The sequence below is a fragment of the Neovison vison genome, chromosome 3 (assembly GCF_020171115.1).
Source record: "Neovison vison isolate M4711 chromosome 3, ASM_NN_V1, whole genome shotgun sequence".
Lineage (NCBI taxonomy): Eukaryota > Metazoa > Chordata > Mammalia > Carnivora > Mustelidae > Neogale > Neogale vison.
The window spans coordinates 2,117,044-2,138,794 of NC_058093.1; the positions used below are offsets into that span (position 1 = coordinate 2,117,044).

Here is a 21,751-nt window from a genome sequence, read left to right on the forward strand (position 1 = left end):
TGATGATATTGTTGATATAACAATTTTTGTAATTCTCTTTTAATAACACATTGTTTAGTGATCTCATTTTTAAATTTTTACAGTTATTTTTTTCCCTACCATAATAAATGCTGAGAATGCTCTAGGTTTTTTCCTTAGTTAAGCAACCTCCATATAATTAACGAAATGCCATTCCTCACTTCAGCATTCATATAATCAAGTAATTCTTGTAAGCAAGAGCTAAATATATTAACATTTTACCTTCATCCCAGGATTTCCCGGAAAACCAGACGATCCAGGTATCCCAAGAGGACCCTATTAAAAGAAACCAGAAAAGCGATCAGACGTGGTTTTTAATCAATATCTAATTGAGTCATCTTTCATTCTTTGACGACTTTCTGTATGTTGACACATAAGAATAATCCACTGAGTAATTTCAAATCACAAAGATGATGTCATTTTATAATAAGTACCTGCTGACATTGATAGGGAATAGGGCTAAAAGTTATGTCCAGTGGTATTAAATGCTTGTGGTGGTGTGTTAGAGAATAAGCCAGTCACAAACACAAACTGAAACAATTGCTTCCTGAGAGATGTACTTTCTTTGTGCTAATCAAGGAATACAGTTTTTAGAAGTTAGGTTTTGTACCAAAATCTAGGACTGCACATGATAAAAATGATGCTTAAGAATCGTGTGGGTGTTTAGGAGTGATATTTTTTCAGGCCGATATGTGGACATCTGTAACTATCCCGTATCTGGGGAGGCGCGCGGAGTCAGGCCACTGATGCAACGGCCAGACCGAGAGGGATGAGTGGGTGTGAGAGGATCCCTTCCAGCTCGTCCTGATCCTTCCTTGAGGACGTGATGTCATTCCATCCATTTTGTAGTAATAAAATCCCTTTTAAAGGAGTCTTATTTTTTCCTCTTTTTGAAGAACAAGGCAGGACATATCTGAAGGGGAAATCATTTCAAATCTGATTTACCATCCTCGAATTTCCCTGAACTCACCATGTTTTTTCATCTATCCATCCAACAGACCATGCTGTCCTCCTGCTCATCAAATATCTCATCTTTCAAGGTTTAGCTTGAAAGTTCTCCTAAGTCTTCCTTAACATCTGTGTCTCACTCTAGGTGTAGGTACAGCAAGGTTCCCATACTTGAACTTCAAGTTACACTCTACAGCACAGCCCTTAGGAACAGCACCATGCTACGACATGAATCGATAGGTCTGTCTTCCTCGATAGACGCGGCAGTTCCAAAGACAAGTACTGCGTGTCTATCGCCGTTTTATTCCCGGAGTCGGGGATACAGCGTGTGCTCTGCATGTGTTCGTGAACGCGCCAACGGACCAGTGCGGGGATGAGTGACGATGAACGTCGTGCAGCTCACCATTGGGCCAGGCTTTCCAGGCATACCGTGTGTACCTCGTTGTCCCTAATTAGGAGCAAAAGAGACAAGATAAAGATAAAATTACATTTTCTGCAGTATTTGCTCATAATTCATTTGTCGGATAAAAATTTCCCTGTTAGAACTCGGCTCTTTAGAAGGGTACACTCAGCACTTACCTTTTAGGATTGTGATGACTATGAAATAAAGCGTGGAAGGAAGCTTGGCATACGATAACTTCTTGATAAGGGGCACCGATTCATAATTTTATTACTATTCTGAATTTTATATTTTTTCCATGGGCCATATTCCATGCTGCTATAAGTCTTTAATCACTTTCTTAACTTTGGCATTAATATAAGTAATCAACAAAAAACTGTGGTCATATGTGGTGTCGACATTAACAGAAACTACATAAACGGTGCACAGGAACTCCCTGTGCTACCTTTGCAACTTTTCTGTAAACATAAATTTATTTCAGAACAAAAACCAAAGATAAAAGCTGACATACTAAAAAGTAGGCAGCAGTACTATATTCTCATTTAAAAGAAAATATTCAGCTCGTTTGAGAGTTGAAGTACACATACTTACAGGAGCCCCCTGCGGCCCAAGCCTCCCTCTTTCTCCTGGCATTCCCCTCGGACCCTACGGATGAGAGAGAAAAAACACCTCTGAAGCATTTATTTGAATTCTACCGTAGTTTGACTACATCACTCAGTTCAGTGGACACTCACTATTATCGGCCACAAACGGTAGTATTTCCAGGAGCGACTTCAGGTATGAAAAGATCTCTGCCCATGGAGATACATTACCTACTGCCTCTTACCTAAACAGATTTCACTTAATGTACCTATAATGAGTCAAATCTACAACAATCCTGACTTGAACACTAACTAAAGAAAAAGAGTAAGAGCCTTCAGTTGTTAAGAACAATGAAACGCAAGAGGCCTTTGCTATTCAAAGGGTACAATTCTCTGAAGGTGCCTGTCTGTCAACTGGTAATCCAGATTACGTCATCAGTTAACATATTTTCTCCATGTCTTTTCATTTCTCTTTATATAGTATAAACCGGAAAAAGAAAAAAACCCAAAGAATTAAATTAATACATACCATTGGACCCATGGCACCCATTGGGCCAGTAGGGCCAGCTTCGCCCTAAAGCAAAAATGAGATTACATTATAGTGTGAAAAACCTACAACAGATACTCAAATCACCGTTTCCAAGTATATGTCATTTTAAAGGTATATTTTCAATCTGAACATTTGGAAGACGTACTTGAAATGAAGGACCTCAAAATTCTGTTGTATTGCTTTTTCTTAAAATGAAATAGCAATTTAGTTTCTATAGATAAAATTATAAAATAAAAGTGAGGTTGTAAACAAGATTGGTGAAACTATCACATCTGTTCACATTAATTAGTATTAAAAAGGTAATTATATGTTTATGTCTGATTATACTGTAGCTCAAGTAAAATGTTACAAAGCTAAAATTGACTAGTATTCCTTTAAGATTTATTGTAAGAAGTTTAAAAATAAAACAATTAAATCCAAAGCATACACACACACATATATATTCATACATACACACATCATGCATACACATACACACACACACGTGTATGTATGTATTTTCATATATCTCATGATGCTTCCCACTAAAAAGTCCTCCGTACTTCTTTCATGGTCTCTTTATTTCCCTAAAACATAAACACATCTTGGGAAGAGACAATGGCCAAAAGGCCCTGGAGTCAAAAAGGTATTAAATAATGAGGCAAATAAACTATCTAAACCTCTCAGATACTTTTAAAGAAGAAAAAACAGCGGCTGTGTTTTAGCAGGTGAATTCATAGTGCCATCTTCACGTAAGGAAAACACCCGTCCTACACTGGCAGAAACAAGTGCCTATTCTTGGTGGCAAAGTTAAGAATGTCACGTATCCTGCCAAATCTATGGCCACTCATATATAAGAATTATATTTATCCACTCAACTATACTCCTTTTTCCTCCAAAATGTAAGGGGGTTCTGAAAAGTTGGCAGGACATGAAGCAAACCCGAAATGAGTGCGGAGGTTAGGGTTAGGGTTCATACACTTACTTTGGAACCAGTTGCTCCAACTTCACCTTTAGGGCCTTCAAGACCTTTGTGTCCCTAAGGAGAAAAATACAAATTTGTATTTTACTGCTTTTTTAATTCCCAGATGTGTAAAAGAAGAACCAAAAACAAGCTCACAGAAATTGCCTTATAAAAACAGGTATTTAAAGTTGTTACCCAGAATGTTTCCAAATTCTCAACATTTTTTGAAAGCCTATTCGAAGAAAATTAAAGCACCATTTTGAATTTGCAACATCTTCACCTTTCAGATTTTTGGAACTTCACAGAAATTTAATCTACAGCTACAAATGAAAAACCTATGGTGGTTTTAGAGAAGACAAGTAATTGTGGAGTTTCTATAGTTATAGAATATGGGTTATAACTAGGGGTGACATTCAAAATAATAATTAGTACAGCGACAAGCATTCTAATCAGAAGCTCAACTACTCAACACAGGGGCAGCCAGTATGTACTTATCAGATATCACCCATGCTTTTGATATATAGACGACAGACTGATAAACAGATATGTAATTTTTTTTTTTTGGAATTTTGAGATCTCTTTTCATTTGAGGGTAAATCTTAATGCTGTTAAATTCACATATATGCTTATCCAAATACTCAATTCTATTTATCTAAAACATATTGAAAACATATAAATATCTATTCTTTCCACACGTCAGAGCCCATTAACTTCATGGTTTGGAAATGCGGAAAATAGATTCCCCTTAAACTGCAAATCACCAAGTATTTCTTTACAATTTACTTTAGCAAAATTCATACAAAATAGTAATTAACAATGATCTTCTTTACTTGCTAACTCACAAGGAAGCACCTTCAAAACTACATTTTATTGAAGTTCCTGTACTAGAATATAGAAAAACTGAACTATACAAATACTGAAAAGTTAAAAATCTCTTAACTTTTTATTCCTGGCACCACTACCACAATTCACAGGCAATATACCTGACATAATGAAATGAAAATGCAAAAGCTATAGCAGATAAAATACGTCGTCTAACTGACACTACACTGCATTGACCCGTAGACCCATAGCTCCATATCTGTACTTAACACAGGTGTTTGCAAACCGGGGTGATGAGAGTCCTGAGCAGGACGGGTTTCCTGTTTTAGCTGCAGTAACTTCTCCGACTGTGGACCATTGTTCCTTCTGGGACAGATTTCTACAGCTCCTCTAACACCTGTGGGATGGCTGTCTCAAAGTAACCTACAGCTTTCCTGACAACGCCTCACTCTCTCTCCTGCTAAGAACTGGAGCATTTCCTTCAGAGTTTTTTAGAACCTTCTGCTACCATACCTACCGTTTCTACCTCCAGATCCATAACCACCACCGTAGGGACTGCCTGAGCTTCTCTCTCCAAAACTGTCTCCCTTCATAGGTCCATAATTTGATTGCTGCTGTCCACTGTAATTTCCAAAACGATCATGGTTCCCACCACCACCTCCAAAATTTCTTCCTTCATTATAACCATCACATCCTCCACCAACACTACCATATACACGTCCTTGATTTCCATGTCCTGGTCCACCACCACCACAGCCTCTTCTACTACTATAAACAGGACCCACCACCATCGTTGCCATCATCACCTCCAAATCCATTATATCCACCATCACCTCCTCCCTAACTCCTCTGTTCCCACCACCTCTACCACCTTAGCCTCGTCCTCCACCAAAGTTACCTCCACGACCCATAGTGTCGCCAGATCTACCTCCATGACCTTTGTGATCCAGTGGACTACATTCTTCTAGAAAAGGCGTTCTCTACCTTACCATCATGCCCATTGATAGTGTGGTATTTCTGAACACAGTTTTACCCACTGAATCATGATCATTAAAAGTTATCAAAGTAGACCCTCTCTTTTTTCCAGTGTCCCTGTCTTCCATAACTTCCATGGTTTCAATCTTGCCGTAGTTTTCAAAGTAGTCTCTCAGGTTTTTTATTTCTGTTTTCTTTAATACCCCAAGGGAAATGTTCTTCCTGCTAGATGGACACCAGGCTTTACAGAACCCTCTCTGCAAACAGCTCTTCTTGGTTCATTACAGGCTCATGAACCTGGCGTGGCCAAGCACACACTGCTGCTGCAAGGGGGTTTCCCTCACTCTGAGTGGCACGTAATTTCCATATCTGTACTTAACACAGAATAATTGTGTTTTGTCCTGAGCTATAAAGAAAGAAGCATTCTATGGCCCTCCAGACCTGGGCTGACTGGACCCCTCCCATAACCTAGTGCTCTCTCCAGCATCATGTCACTTACCCCACCAAGCAGTCATTATGTCTTTTGGTGACTGTCACCCTTCTGAGCCTGAAGTTGAAGGCTATGGGCTTTTTACTCATCACTGTGTCTCTTTTGTAGCACAGTATCCGGCATACAGTAAGAACACAAAATATATTTGTTTAATCAAATGAAATTCAAAGGAAATATAAAAAACATATTGTGAATTTGGTAACCACAGATGAATACTGAGACCACAGCCAGCTAAGGACAACTGACTCATAGAACTGTAATGATGCTGAAGGTAAGGCTCCCGACCCTGCTCAGTTAGCCTTCGTATCTGAAAGGACTGTGAAGAGTTAAACTTACTCGGTGACCCTTCAGGCCTGGAAGACCAGGAGCCCCAGGAAATCCTCGCGCTCCCTGGGGGCGGGGGGCAGAAAAAAAGATAAGGCATTTGAGAGTCATTAATAAGAATAAGAAATTGTTTAATATAATTTTGTTCACCAAAAATCTAATACTATAGTTTTTTTAAAGCAAAATACCAAAGGAAAGAAAGGAGCAATGCACTTTAACCTGTCAGAACACGCCGAGGTGATCGACGTTCACAAAGCAAACCCCCTGTTAGGAGTGGAAACACGCCTTACACAGACACATGGATTATTGCCAGGCATTGATGTGATGACGTTTCCAAATTTTGAAAACTATATCGCTGTGTTATAATTAGTAGCAAAACACGAAAGAACACAAAAACAAACCAAAACCCCAAACCAACAAAAACCAGGAAAATCAGTCTGAGTCAACGTGTTCCATGTCTGAGTCAGCTAGAACAGTTCATGTGGAAGAAAATCAGAGAAGGAACTTACAGAAAACTACACATTCTCTACACTGTGCTCTACTGGGGGCAGAAGAGTAAATACATCCGTATGCAGCAAGATGTTCCACGTTCTCTGAACGACTAAATATTGGCCGCAAAACAGGATTAGAAAGATCACAGGAAAGTGTGATCAACGATTTACTTTAAGTAACATGTTCAGGAGAAGCTTTATGGGTCTGTGATTGTTTCAAAGATTAACTTAAGAAAGGAGATACCCCACAGGAGGTTTGGTCAGGAAATATGGAGAGAACAAGTTGCACTGTAGATGCAATAATTCCTTAATTTGTACTAATTTTATTCATCCTCCACCTAACCATAGTAAACTAAAAAACTAGAAATCAAACAGAAAATTAAGCCTAAATGGTATGACTATTTGGAAATGATGCCGGCGACTTTTTCCTCAGACCCTCTTAAAATAGATAAGGACCCAGTGACTTAGTTATTTTCACTGTCTACATTAGTTTGGTTTTGAAATAATGTCATCACCACTGGCACCAGTAGCCTGAGTGCATCGATAGCGTAGATTGATATTAGTTACTACCAATTATTACTATTAATCTGCATATCCGCGGCACTTAGCCTATTGCTTGGTGAGTGGACATCAATGAATAATCACCAAATAAACAACGGAAGAAATGATCTAACATTTCTCTTAACACTCACAGCACTTTTCCCAAACCTTTCCTATGGAACTTCTCCTGTGCTAACACAATCTTAGACAGACGGAAAAGTCTTCTGTTCCGTACGTCACCGTACGGTACACCGTTCATTCACTGTGTACCAAATACTCAAGAAATGAAATTATACGATAAAAGCAAAGCAATCATTCCTCTGTGACCTCTTGCAGGGAAAATGTGTCCATGGTGCTCTAAGGAGGGGTTATAATAGTGAGGGCACAGCAAACCATGTTCTCTGAACAAAGAAACTTCCAGTCATTCTTCTGTTTCCACAGCCCTGCTTATGGATTCCTCACTTCAAGAATTTCCTTTAAGTCTGTCCACTGGAATGTTCCCCTTTACTGATATTTGTTCCCCCTCCTTCCTGAGCAGGAAACTCCATACCCTCAGCCTATAGGAGAAGTGCTGAGCTGGGCTATTTCAGATCGTTAGTTGGCTTTGAATTCTCGTGGTCTGCAAGGGAATTCTCATGTTCTTACTCATCTCTAACACAACACGAAACTGAGCCAGATGTACTAGGACTCATAAAATGTTCTCTTTCTGCTGACCGGAGGCTGTCATCACAGCCCAGCCACATGTGCTGTTGCACAGACCGGCGGAGCGCATCTGCCACATGCTGGCGGGGCCGGCTTCCTCCCCACGGAGGCCTCGAGGACAGGATGTTCGAGAGCGTGGCAGGATGGGGCGCCAGAGGCTGGACCGGCCGACGTAGACATCTGCACGAATGACTAAACCGCATGCCTGTGTCTGCACTGACTCCCCGGGCCGATGGGGGAGGAAGGGCAGAGGGAGAGAGCAGGGAGCCGGGGAACTGGTTTTATGTTTGAAACAAAATAATCCTTGGAGCCCCGTAAGCTCCCTTAAAAGATGAGCACTCATTCGTTTAAAAAGAAAAAAAAAAAAACCCAAACCCAGCATTGGACTTCCTGCACTTTCAGGAAATAAGTGGAGAGTAATTCAGTACTGTCGGCTGTACCGAGTGGCAGAAACATCAGAAAATTACAGGAAACGTCATAAGTGCAAGGTCGAACCCATTTAGGGGTTATCAGACAAGGTAAAGCTTTAAGAGCAAGAATGTTAAGAGGATGTTTGCTGCTTCTCTCTCATTTTCCCCATTGTCCAGGTAGCACATCCTGGGAGAGGGTCTATCCAAGTAGCGGGAGAAGGACGGAAAGGTGGGTTCAGAGTATGGCCACGTGGCCCGAGCCCTCAATTCTGGTGGAGTGTGTTAGCAGGGACAGGTCCTTGTAGCAAGCCAGGGGCGTGAAAAGCTGTGTTAGGAGTCATCAGTGGAACTTGTCATTAGATTCTAGGACCAGAACATCAAGAATTTCAGCCAACATGAGGGTTTGAGGGGCAGCCAAAGAGGCATCTTGTCCATAATTCATTGTTCGTGGCATATAAATAAACAAATCCATAAACTCTCAAGCTGTTTTTTCTGACGTGTAAAGTGTACAAAATAAAAATATTAAAGACAGATTGGGTTGGGAGGTTGTGAAATAGAAACAGGTCAGGTTGGTGACTTCATAAATCTGACATTGCGTTGGGAGAGTATCCGGTTGGGTTATGAAATAATTATCGAGCTCAGGAACAGTATTCATGTGGAGCCGATATAAAATCGGAAATTGGAAATCAGCCGTCCCTTTGGCAAAATGGACTGTTCCGCGATGACAGAAGGGAACATATCTTGATGCTAGTGTCTAGTGCACATGTATATAATGAATTACAGGGTAATTTTACTGTTCTTTACTTTCCAAAGTTTGTCTCTGTGGCATCGTATTGAGACGTACAAACTTACCGGAGACCCCGCAAACCCCACTTCACCGGGATTTCCATTTCTACCAGGTTCGCCCTTTAAGGGAAACAAACAAAAAAACAAACCAGAAAACAAGGTGAGGGGAGGAAAGAGGATTAAAGTGCTCCCTTCTGACACTAGGTGACGAGTCAATTGCAGATACAAGTCTTTTTTAGAAAGCCATGTCCCCCCACCCAAGATCGGAAGCTCACGCCCAGTGTTGTAGACAACGTGAGAGTGAAGCAGGCGTTGTTTCTGGTGGGAATCTGTTACAGCAAGTCAGGTGTGAGGGTTTCATTAACTTACCCAGAAAAAGATATTAATATAAGTTACACTCACCTGACCTAGCTTACCATTTTACAAACATCAAAATTTACACCCACATGAACACACAGGTACGTGCTATGAATTCTACATGAACGTGCGGCACTGAACTAAGGCAGTTTCTTAGAACACATCTTGTCATTTCTTTTCTTGTGATAAAATAATTAAGAACTTCCAGACATATTTTCTTTATGATGAAATTCAATGTAATCTGCTGAAATAAATCTCTTTGAAATACAAAGAGGAAATATTTCCTTGGCTTAAGATCACACAGAAATTAATGGTTTATCCATGATTTTATCCTCAACTTTGGTACAACTAAGAAAAAAATCCAGAAAAACAAATCTGCTTTTGTATCCAGTTCTTAGATCACATGTTATTACTGTTAAAACCTGGAATTGAGTCTTAACTTTAAAAATCCAATGGAAGAAATGGCTTTTTCTGCACTAGAGAGCAGTATTGGGGCTATACTATTAATACATGAAAAATTTCCATTTAATGAAGACTTCATCACATCATACTGATGTTTTGCCATCAGAGCCAGGTACTTTTTTTTAAGTTCACTTAGAGGTTCCATCAACAAAATTGACAACAGTTCTAGTATCTTACAGAGAAATCACAATGGCAAACCAGGGGAATGCAAGGAAGAAGCTGGAACTTAATAATATAAAATCAGCAAAATTAAGAATACTTTCAGATTTTTGTATAACTACACTGAATTCTCCAGTTTTGCATGTGTTTAATGAAAGCTAAAAGTGAGGGAAATACATTGGGAGTTAATAAATAATATCCATGTTAACACCGTCATTCCTTCTTAACCTCTTCAAAATTTCAAAGTGTAATGAAGGCAGGAAGCTTACATCTTCCCCAGGTTTTCCAGGAGGGCCCTCTGGTCCACGTGCTCCTATCGGACCCTAACAGCAAAGCAAAACAAAAGAAAAGAATATTTACTTATATTTGCCCATGCCTACAAATGATATAATTAAAATATTCTCGAGACAAATATCAGAGAAACTAGCTTTATCTGTATTCTGAATTTTACGTTGCATGCCTCCAAGGAAAAAAATTAATTTCATAAGAGCAAATATCTTGGTATGGTCTGCTAACCATATTCGAGGCCTCTGAATTTAAATACTCTGCCCTCAGAAACATAACACAGGCCTCCCAAACTGGCCTCCAACTTCTTGCTACATTAAGACAGAGCTGACGAAACAAACAGCTCAGACACCGTCACGATGCCGGACCCATCTTTAAGCGGGTGCCCGTGCTTCTGGACATTTACCATGGGTCCAGGTTCACCAGGCTCGCCAGGAGGTCCTGTAGGCCCAACGCCGCCCTAAAATTGAGAACAAATGATGCAAGTAAATATAATTATTAGTAAATTACATCTGTAAACCCAAGAAAAGCAGAACATGACATTATGTATTCCTGCAGGGTAGTGCAGTCGCTTAAACTGCACGTCTCCAGCACTTTCCAGCTCTGCGAGTTCGAGGGAGTCACTCAGTCTCTCTAAACCTCCATTTCCTGATCGTGAAATGAGAACAATAACGCTACCGACTTCACTGGGCTGTCATCGGTCTCTTGAGAACGAGCGCACATTTAGAACCCAGAGCAGTGCGGGCACGTAGTGAGCGTCCCGTCGGTGGCAGTGACCATCAGGACCGTGACCATCGGCTTCCTCGGTCATACAGAACGGCCAAAGTCAAACTCCACACACGTGATGATGACAATGTAAAATCTTTGGCAGAGCTAAGAATTCTTTTTTTTTCCCTTTCCTTTGAAAAATTATTTCCAACTGCTCGTCAAATCACTACAAATATTAAAATTGCGCTACACTAATTTATTGGTATTCGATAGGCTATAGAAAGAAAGGACAGTATTACATTCTATTTAAGACGCCCCCATGGAGTGATTACCTTGACTGTGGTTTCTAGTACCACGTGGTGGCGGCCTTTAATGATTTGCTTTCACAACGTCCTAGTTAGCACATAACCAATTAGGAGCACATTCATTACGACATGAGATAATGATCTGTTATTTCAGAAGCAAAGGCATATAAAAATCTTTTGTGTTAGAGGCCACTCACATAGAGAAACCAGATGATAAAACTTGAGCCCCATGAAGAAACTTTGAAAAACAAGCCGCATACGTTTCTGAGTAGAAGTTAATTGAGTACAGCCTGTTCCAAGCGAACACTGCGGCCTGGAATCCAGAGGCCGGCCAAGAACACTCATGTCACAGAGACCTTACTTGTACTTTTCTTTATTTTGCCATAGTAGGTAGTTTAATTATAAAAAGACTTACTTGCTGCCCTTGTAAGCCTTGAGGTCCCCTTGGACCGACAGGACCCTTAAAAACAAATGAGAAGAAAAGTTCCATAGCGTTCATGACAGTTGGGTCAAACATTTCAAAAATGTTGAATCAGGCTTAGAATCTGGAAAAGTGAAGCTTTGACAGTGAAAGATGATGACATTCTCCATTTGTCCCCATCTGGAACGCAGCTGAGTTCAAGGAGACTGAAGTTTGGGCAACATTTGGGATGATTTTATACATACTTTCACTCTCATAAAGAGAAAGAAGAATATGCCTGTGTCCGTCCAGTGCCTTTGGGACAAGAGCGTTTGCATGCTCAAGGGGTGGTTCTGTTAAACCAGAATATCCAACAAAAGAAAAATCTTGGCAGGGGAAAGTGATTCTCAAACTGTCTAGTGAGTTCTTCAGTCTCATAGTAGATAAACCCCTGTAACTTAAATGAGGACACTAAATTAAACACTTAGGGAGCTATCAGTGATATTGACTAGATCATATTAAACGTAAAATTATCTATGGCACTGAGATTTCCTGATTATTTCTTCTTTCATAGCACACATTTAAAGTATCCACATAGGCTTTCCCCATCTAAATAAGAAATGATTACACTGGGGCAGGAAAAAGGGAAGAAAAAGAAAATACCTTTTTAAAAACTGTATTAACCATATAGCCATAAAATTTTTGAAATGACAGAAAAAGGGAAACCAATTAAATCAAAATAGGTTCGTTCTTATGGCAAAAATTTAAATTTTTATTTTGAATTGATCGGGGTTTTAGCTAGGAAGAAAACAAAAGTGCCCTGTAAAAAAATAAACGTGTATGCAATTTGAACTTCAAATGGATGAAAACACATACATTTCAGAAACATATCCCCAGGTAATCCTGGAAAGAGCCACGCTGCTAGTAGGCAGACAATGTTCAGGGACGGAAGACAGCGGTGGTTACGTACGTGGTTTAACTTGACGCTTGCTATTGCCTGAAATCCCATTAGCCTGGGATGCCGTTGCACTATGCCATCAGCAAAAAGCATGGGAGCCGTGGTCGTATGAACGTTGATTTGTTCCGTGAGAATGTATTCTCCAAAGACCCAGGTCAACGTTCTTGCCCAGAGAAAATGGGACTCTTTTTGGCAGTTGAAGAAAATGCAGAAGATGATGGGAACGGCTACTAGGCCCAGCCAGGAACTTTATGGGAGTTGGCATAGGCAGTCAGAGGATATTAAGCAGGAAATAATGAAAATTAAAATGACAAAATTTCCCATGTCAAAGTTTTGCCAAATCACTGCTTCTAACAACATCATAAAAAGCACGGGTTTTGTGGCGGTCGTTATAGGTTTTTAAAATTCTTTATTTTCCTCAAATATTAAATGAAACATACAGGAACCCTTTATTAAAGTCAACAAGTTCTTTGTGCATCTATGAAGGGAACACCCCTGGGCTGCTAGCTGGTACACGCCGGGTTTGATAAATAAATTGAACGAGTTAATGGGTGTGTTCTAGAAGATACATGTTGCTTCTTAACCAGCTACTTCAAACCCTGCTTTACGTAATGTTATTTCCACAAGAACTTGGATTCTCAGTCGAATCTCTACTTACCACAGAGCCAGGCATGAGTCCCACTTGACTCCCCAGTCCGGACTTCTCGTCTAAGCCGGCCATCTGAGCTGAAAATGGCTACAAAAGCAACGTTTCGTGTTATTCCCATAGTGGAAGACAGAGAGCGAGAAGCTTTTAAACTGATAATTGCACATTCTCCGGGATTCTCATAGAATGGCTCTTCGGAGAACCGTTTTGCACTTTGGCTTTAAAGTGCAGAAAGAGATTCGCGTTCTTTCTCGCTGTGTGTGTTTTTGATCGAACAATGTTCCTCAGAGTCTATCACAGCGAAGCTCCTTCAGAGCCACAGCCCGGGTCCAGGCGCGTCCCGCTCGGCAGACGCGGGCCCCCGCCCGCCCGCCCGTCTGGCCCACGTCCGCCTTCACTCTGCGCACCTGACGTCCTTCAACGGCTGAACAAAGCCCGAGACAGGCTTTTAGAGCCTTTCTCCTGAAGATCACGGTTTCCATTCCAGACTGTTTCACTCAGATCGAATTCTTGTTCCTTCGCTCATGACCAGCAAACTTTAACCGTATTCATACAAGTTGATAAAGATTTTATGACCCTTTTAATGACTTTCTGGCTGTTCCAAGAATTGGCAACGTTTTACCTTTTCTCTTTGACCTCACAAAAACCCTGGCGACCCAACTGACTCAAACTGGCCATATGGATGCCAGGAGTTCGATGAATTTCCAGATTTTAGTGGGGAAAATGTGCATATTGTTTTAAAAAAATAAGTTGGCAACTCCTTCTGTAATCAGTTGAGAAGCAACGGTATAAATTATGATAAAACAAAAATCCTGTGTCAGGCTCCAAATGTCCTCGAGTCTCACTGTGTGTCTTCCAAACCCTCTGTCCGCCACGATGAGTTCAGGGAGGCAAACACAGAAAGGCATTTTGTTTTATTTTGTTTCTGGCCAGAAACTGAACTTGGGGGATCATGAGGTAGCATCTTCGTGTCCACTCGGGGCCGCCCCGACCATCGATCGTCCTGGAAGTGTCGTCCCCCTCCTGGGCAGTGCAGGACCCAGACCGGAGCGTGCTGAGTCCAGAGAGCAGCAGAAGGAGGAAGAAGTTGCTCTTCAGTTTACACCGGGGAGGGTGTCCGCGCCCTTCGGAACCGACGGCGCGGACTGGGAAGCACAGGGACAGTGGTGTGGCACGTGAGGGAGGCCGTCTGGGGCCGCACGACGGTCCCTGCGCAGTCCCTGGTCTTCTGGTGGCTGCGGGGCAGCCCCGTGCTCCTTCACCTGCTGTCACCACCAGAGGCCGACGTCCGCACTAGGACACTTGAAGTCACACTAAGTCAGAAACTTGGGTGGGGCGATGGGCAAAACAGGCACCAACCTCTGGTCATAAAATCGTAAGTCGCAGGGACGAGAAGTGCGGCAGAGGGGACGGAATCTCAACACCGCGACCACGTCGTGTGGGACAGACGCGAACACACGCCCGGCGCTGAGCACGAGGAGGGTCAGGACTGTCCATCACCACGTTGTACACTCGGAACGACCGTGACAGACGCGATCACACGCCTGGCGCTGAGCTCGAGGAGGGTCAGGACTGTCCATCACCACATTGTACACTCGGAACGACCGTGACAGACGCGATCACACGCCCGGCGCTGAGCACGAGGAGGGTCAGGACTGTCCATCACCACGTTGTACACTCGGAACGACCGTGACAGACGCGAACACAAGCCTGGCGCTGAGCATGAGGAGGGTCAGGACTGTCCATCACCACGTTGTACACTCGGAACGACCGTGACAGACGCGATCACACGCCTGGCGCTGAGCACGAGGAGGGTCAGGACTGTCCATCACCACATTGTACACTCGGAACGACCGTGACAGACGCGATCACACGCCCGGCGCTGAGCACGAGGAGGGTCAGGACTGTCCATCACCACGTTGTACACTCGGAACGACCGTGGCATGGTATGTCAACGGTCCTTCAGAAATGACCATTTCAAAACCTGACATACGATCTAAACAATACACCGAATAACGCATGGAACTCACCCGGCTCATGCCGTCCGGTCCTGGGTGGGACGGATGTCCCGGAGGCCCCGGGGCACCAGGTTGACCGGGAACACCTGGTTCTCCATCGATTCCCTGAGGACCGCGAGGACCCTGGGAGACAAGCCAGAGCCAGTTAGAACACGTTGCCAAAGACATACTCAGCAGAAAGCTAAAAGCACTGACTTCTTGAGGCAGATGAAGTGCTCATTATTTTAAAAAGGAGTGGACATAATGTACGGTTCCAATTCTGGGACATTCTGGAGAAGGTGAAATTATGGAGGCAGTAAAAAGACGAGCAGTGGCCAGGAGCTGGGGGGAATGGGGAGATGAAAAGGCGAGCACAGAGGAACTTATGGACGGTGAAAACTCTCTGTGTGGTACGGTGAGGACGAATTTGTGCCGGCACAGACGCGTCCAGACCCGTGGAGTGCCGCCCGTCGGGAGCAAGTCTAACGGAATGATGGGTTCTGATGGGGGAAGCTGATCATGGGGAGGCAGGGAAGATGCGGATGGACCCGGACGGGCCACATGAGCTCTCGCTGCGCCTGCCTTTGCATTTTGATGTGAAATTCAAACCTCTCTACAGAAAATAAAGTCCTGTTTAAAAAAAGAGAAAAAAAATCCACAGCGATCCGGCCACCTACAGGAATCCCGTCAGCTGTGCTGATGCTGCTGACTCGGGCACCGGCCACCGCCGCTCCGTCAGGGCGCGGTACATGCTGGGTGAACATTTTACTTTTGATGTATTAAATCCCCAGTAATGAGCCTTCTTGGAAAATTATAAAATGGTATTCAGTTCACCAGCATTCTAGAATAAACTTCCCTATGTGGTTGGTTTTGTGGTGTTTAACCAAAATTTCTAAATTCACTTGTCCGTCTTAGATCACAGTGTGTGCCCGCGTAACCTCCTCCCACCCAAAAAAACATCTGAACTGGGGTCTGGGGTTTGTGGGTTTCCATCTTTCTAATGTTTTAACGTTTTGTACAGTTTTTGGCACACAGTCGACACAATATATGCTTATTATATTTTCACATTTCAGTCCTCTTTCTTCAAGCCTACTTTATTTTCCTTCCCACCCCCCAAAGGTCGACCAGACCAGTGAGAAACGGAGGGAAAGGCCCAGTGCCCCAGCCAAGCCTAGTTCCCAGAGAAGCGAGCTGGGACGTCTCACTGCCGAGCTCCACCCAGCTCCCAGCCACACTCGGAGGGCCCCTGGGTGGACAGCCACGTCCCAGTTCTGGAAACGCTCCATCCCCGGCCCCATCACTGCCACGAGTCTTGTGAAGCATTTTCTGACTTTTTAACCCTCAAGAGTCTTAGCAGATTTTCACAGGAAAGAAGGGACCAAAGAACTCAAAAGTCAGTATGATTTTTATAATTAACAGTAGAGATCAAGAAAAATATGGTGAGTGAATTGGGGTTTATTAGAAGCCGCTTCTCATGCCTGAACATGGCTCACAACAAGTTATCAGAACGTGAGCCGGTACCGCAGGAAGAAACACGCTGAGGTGGGGAAGGGGCAGTTTGCATGCTGGCTTTGGGGGCGTGGCACAGTAGCTGTTCAGTAATTAATATATTCAAGCATTCAGACGGATTCACAGAGCTATGTTTACTTCTAGGAACGGTGGGATATAGGCGAACTTGTCTATTCAAATAGAAGTAGATAATCTGAAAAAGTCACACTTAAAGACTCATTTCTCAGAAAATCATTCTCCTCCTTTATCAAATCAAACACTAACTGCTAAAGCACCGTCAATTCACCGAACTTTTCTTACAGTCGAGAGGTGGGTTTTTGTCACCGTGCGGGGTTCCTGGGTCACAGGAATGGGAGCAGCACCAGCCGGAGGTTCCTACGGTGAACGGCGGCACCGAAGCACCCCCGCCTGGACCGCTCAAGGAGGCTGGTGTGGAAAACGTGTCTTTCTGGAATGCGAAGTTGCTAACTGATAATCACATCTTGTCGGACACAGAAAGTGAGCCGCGACACCTCTGCTCCCAGGGGGACTTCTCAAGAGCACACCAACAACTACATTGGTGCCCATGAGAGTAGAGAGATGTTTGGGTAATATTCGTCCTCAAAAGTCGAGTCCTTTCTGCATCGCTCTGCGATGAATCAATAGTCACGTCCCCAAGTCCACTCCGAGGACAGCTTCTCTATCGACTCGGGATGTGTTCGGCGCCTCCAAGGCGTCCCCTCTACATCGACTACGTGACTGACTCTTATGCGAACTGAGACTAAAATTAATAAAAATGTATAAAAATTATCCAAAATCAAGTGAACATAACTACAAGTGAAGGTAAGAAAAACAGAGTTAATGAGCAGTTTTACGGATGGACCCTGAAAACAAAAAGTATAATTTTGGAACACATTAAAATACGTATTTTCATATTTCCAAGCGAGCTGAATGATATACATTTTATACTGAGGTCAATAGTCTATTTGTTCTCATTCCCGCCCATCCCCCAATCCCAGCTCGGTCTCCGCCCGCATCCGCAGGGAGAAGTACTGACATTCGGCCACGAGGTGGCGGCCTGTAAACGTCCACCGACACGGAGCAGTGCTCATCGCACGCCGGGCCGCACACACTCCTGCACACGCAGACAGTCGTGCACACACCCACACGCGCCCCACACAGACGCGGACACAGACACACACGCACACACGCACACACACAGACACACACGCACGCACGCACACAGACACACACGCACACACACACGCACGCGCACACGCAGACAGACACGCACGCACGCACACAGACACACATGCACACAGACAGACACGCACACAGACACACACGCACACACAGACACACACGCACACACACACGCACGCACACACACACACGTTAGAGTTGGTAGGAGTGTAAGATGCGCGTTTCCCATTCTGCGGATGAGGACAGACCCACGGGGGTAACCGTCACGTGCGGTTAGAAGGCGCGCGCCACGGTCCGTCCGCTGGGGACGCCGGTCTGTCTCTGTGAAGTCACCAGGTTAACCCGGTTCAACCCCAGGACACACGAGACACAGCCGCGGGGGTGCTCGGCCGGGCACGGGGCTTCGTGAGCGTGTGCACAGCAGGGGCTCTGTGCTGAGCGCTTTTGCTCCCTCTCCGAGGGGGACACGGATGACGGCAAGTGACACTCCGGTTACCGCACGTGATGGAGGAGCCCGGGGGCCGCCACGGGCATCTCGTGGGTAGAGACCCGAGTTGCTGCCAACCCTCGCACGACGTGTAGGAATTACGTGGCCCCAACACCAGCGTGTGGCGCCTTTACACGGTGGCGCCTGTGCCCGCCGGCGGAGGGGACGTGCTTAGGGTGCGGCCGGGACACAGCCCTCGTCCGGGAGCAGCTTCCCCGGGGCTCGGGACTGAGGCAAGGACTGTGCCCGCGGGAACGTCGCGGCGTCACGCCAGGATCTGGCGGGCGTCCTGCAGCGGGCCGTGTCGGAAGCGTTTGCCCCGGGAAGGTCAGCGCAAGTGCGGGCGCGTTTCTCTGATGGACTTGGTCGAGTCCGTCGTGCAACACTCAGCGCCGCGGCACCGCCCGTTACGGTTGGGAGAGGAACCGAGCTCCTGTTCGCGCCTGTCCAGATTATCAACTCCAGATAATAGCTACTCCTTCCACACGCGCGCACACGCGCACGCAGGCACACGCACACGCAGGCACACGCACACGTAGGCACACACACGCACACGGACGCACACGCACACGCACACACGCGCACACGTACACGTACGCGCACACACGCGCGCACACATGCACACACACATGCACACGGACGCACACGTACACACGCGCGCACACGCGCACGCACACCCCGAGTCCTCACGGAGCGTCTCGCTGCCCACCGAGACAGGACGTGGACCGCATCACACACTAAGTCACGCGGAGACGATGGGGCGAGGGCGACTCGGGCGTCCTAACAAGCACTTCTGAGGTCCGCGCGCCGCTCCCGGACGAACGCCCACCTGGACCCCCGTGTTACCAGGTGTGAGCCGCGATACACGGACGCGCGTCACTTTCCGCACGGCCCCTGGGCTTCGGGTAACTGAAATCCGCTCCTATCCGCCTCTGTCATGCGGGACCCGGGCAGACACGTCTGCGGCGCCGCCGACCGTGTTCCCGCTGCCCGCACCGCTGCGGCAGCTCCGTAGCACAGCACCAAGGTCGTCAGAACACAGCCGTCCTGCACACCTGCAGGACCAGCCCCGTGTCCGGGGGCACGGTCCTGCCATCCCTGACTCCAGCCCCAGTGTGAAGAAGTACTGTCCGCATGCTCTACTTGGTCAGATGGGTACAAGCATAAAATAATATCAAAGTGGCAAGAATTCCTAGCGACAGTTTTCTTTATTTATAAATTCAAGGCTGTTTGTTGCTTCCTTGCAATTCCTTCCTGTCTATTTCTCCCACCTAAATGTGGATAAACACGTGCTTGGAAGGTGGAAAATCTAGAGACCTAAACTTAGAAGCTATCATTAGAAGACTGAACAGCACAAGTTTTTCTGATGAAAACATATGATGATAGCAGCAACAGAAAAATTAACGCACTCATTTAATGTACGAAAGACAGCAGTTTCTAAGGGAAGATCTAAAAAGAAGAAGTGCTCTCCTAGGACTTGGTAGGAAGAAAAACACAACTGCCCTGTATTCGATAATCTCTTCATGTTTTATCTCAAGGGTATAAAGTTCATCATTTAAATTTAAAGGTGTTTCCTTTGTTCTGGTAATGGATTTGTTGATTTTTAAAATGACTCCTTTCGGGGGCGCCTGGGTGGCTCAGTGCGTTAAGCCGCCGCCTTCAGCTTGGGTCATGATCTCAAGGTCCTGGGATCGAGTCCCGCATCGGGCTCTCTGCTCAGCGGGGAGCCTGCTTCCTCCTCTCTCTCTGCCTGTCTCTCTGCCTACTTGTGATCTCTCTCTGTCAAATAAATAAATAAAATATTTAAAAATAAATAAAATAAAATAAAATGACTCCTTTCATGGCTCTGTAATGTCTATACAGTGAAAAAAGGTAGAGGGTTTCTTGGGAAAGCAATTGATTGCACAACTGTTTGAAAGAACATTTCGTCCTCTGATAATTTTTTCCTTTATCCAGTTTGGTTATTCCTAGAGCAACTACTGATCACAGAACTGGCTGTTTTATCTCAACCGTACGTTCTTGGCATTGTGCACTCGTGATTTACAACTTCTGAGAACATGAGGTATTCATGATGTTTCCTTAGGTTCTACTTTTAGTTTGACCTCCTGAGGAAGAAGCCCCGTTTGTGTTACCTACAAAGGTAACAGGTCATTACTACATTACTACCATGTGACATTTCCCCTGAGTCAGAAAAGACACACAATCACTTCATGACCTGACTTCTGCCCCGTCGGATAGAGCTGAGAGAGAAAGAGTACCACCAACGTGTGCTGCGCCCAGGGAATGTGGTCTCGATGCGCTTGCTGGGTACAGGGCACAATTCACAGAAAAGGCGGCTCTGCTGTCAACTTACAGGTTTTCCTTTTGGGCCCCTCTCTCCTCTTGGTCCTTGTGATCCTGGAGGTCCCTAAAACAGAAAATGATGACTATGACTGTGAAACACACATACTTCACATGGTTTTGTTTTAAATGTCTGCTCGTCTAAGAAAACTGAAAAACAGAAATATCACTCTCTAACTCGTCTTCAGTTGAAGACTCTAGAAAATAAAGCCATGTGCCTATAAAAGCTCTGTGCACTCAGATAGGCTGTTTAGGTCAGCCACGAGGGTTAGAGGCCTGTAAAGAATTAAAGAATTAAGTGTATATCATAGCCTCATGGGGCCCAGTGAGCCGAGTATATTACTTGAACGATAACAGCAAAACTTACAAGGTTCATTTATGCTGTCTTGTCCCAAGCAAGCCTTTGCCACGGAACGATGGCCACAAAAACTTACAGTTTGGATTTTTAGAACTACACAGATGTGCAAACCCAAAATTACCAGCGGTCTGAGGGAAGGTACGTGTGTGTTCTCCATCTAGTTACCTAGGAATGCTACCACTACTCCAAACCTGAAATCAGTAATCTTTCAGGCTAAATCAGTAATATGCTATTCTGATGTGTAATCTCTCAAATTCTAGGGAAATATGCTTTAATTTCATTAACAGATGAAATTGACAGTTTGTTTCATTAAACAGGTAAAGCAGCTTACCTTTAATCATTGTCAAACAATAGACCGGTGTGCCCTAATTTCCATGAATAAAGCCAGTCTAAAATTAATGATGTAACAACAGATCACTTTGCCTTTCACAAAACCAACAGTGGCACTAACCCAAAGGAATAATAGGGTTCACCAATTTCAGAATGAAATGATCTTTTATGCATCATTCACTGATGCGAAGGAACTCTTAAACATGAAGATGTTTCAAAACCAAAGGTTTCAAGAAGCCAAGCCTCATGGTTTTACATTCTGTCGTCTTGTGATGGGTTTAATATTCA

At 44.4% G+C, this 21,751-nt stretch overlaps 1 protein-coding gene across 2 annotated transcripts in view; it reads right to left on the minus strand.

Annotated features, from left to right (window-relative positions):
* Positions 1 to 21,751, minus strand: part of COL5A2 (collagen type V alpha 2 chain) — a 137,001-nt gene that overhangs the window by 38,192 nt on the left and 77,058 nt on the right. For both annotated transcript variants that reach the window (XM_044241137.1, XM_044241138.1), the window contains exons 6-18: positions 20,789 to 20,842; positions 15,291 to 15,401; positions 13,273 to 13,350; positions 11,672 to 11,716; positions 10,650 to 10,703; positions 10,228 to 10,281; positions 9,047 to 9,100; positions 6,064 to 6,117; positions 3,462 to 3,515; positions 2,477 to 2,521; positions 1,958 to 2,011; positions 1,370 to 1,414; positions 241 to 294 (exon numbers count right to left, since the gene is read on the minus strand). In XM_044241137.1, coding sequence (XP_044097072.1) covers positions 241 to 294; positions 1,370 to 1,414; positions 1,958 to 2,011; positions 2,477 to 2,521; positions 3,462 to 3,515; positions 6,064 to 6,117; positions 9,047 to 9,100; positions 10,228 to 10,281; positions 10,650 to 10,703; positions 11,672 to 11,716; positions 13,273 to 13,350; positions 15,291 to 15,401; positions 20,789 to 20,842 — 756 coding nt within the window. The remainder of the gene's footprint in view (positions 1 to 240; positions 295 to 1,369; positions 1,415 to 1,957; positions 2,012 to 2,476; positions 2,522 to 3,461; positions 3,516 to 6,063; positions 6,118 to 9,046; positions 9,101 to 10,227; positions 10,282 to 10,649; positions 10,704 to 11,671; positions 11,717 to 13,272; positions 13,351 to 15,290; positions 15,402 to 20,788; positions 20,843 to 21,751) is intronic.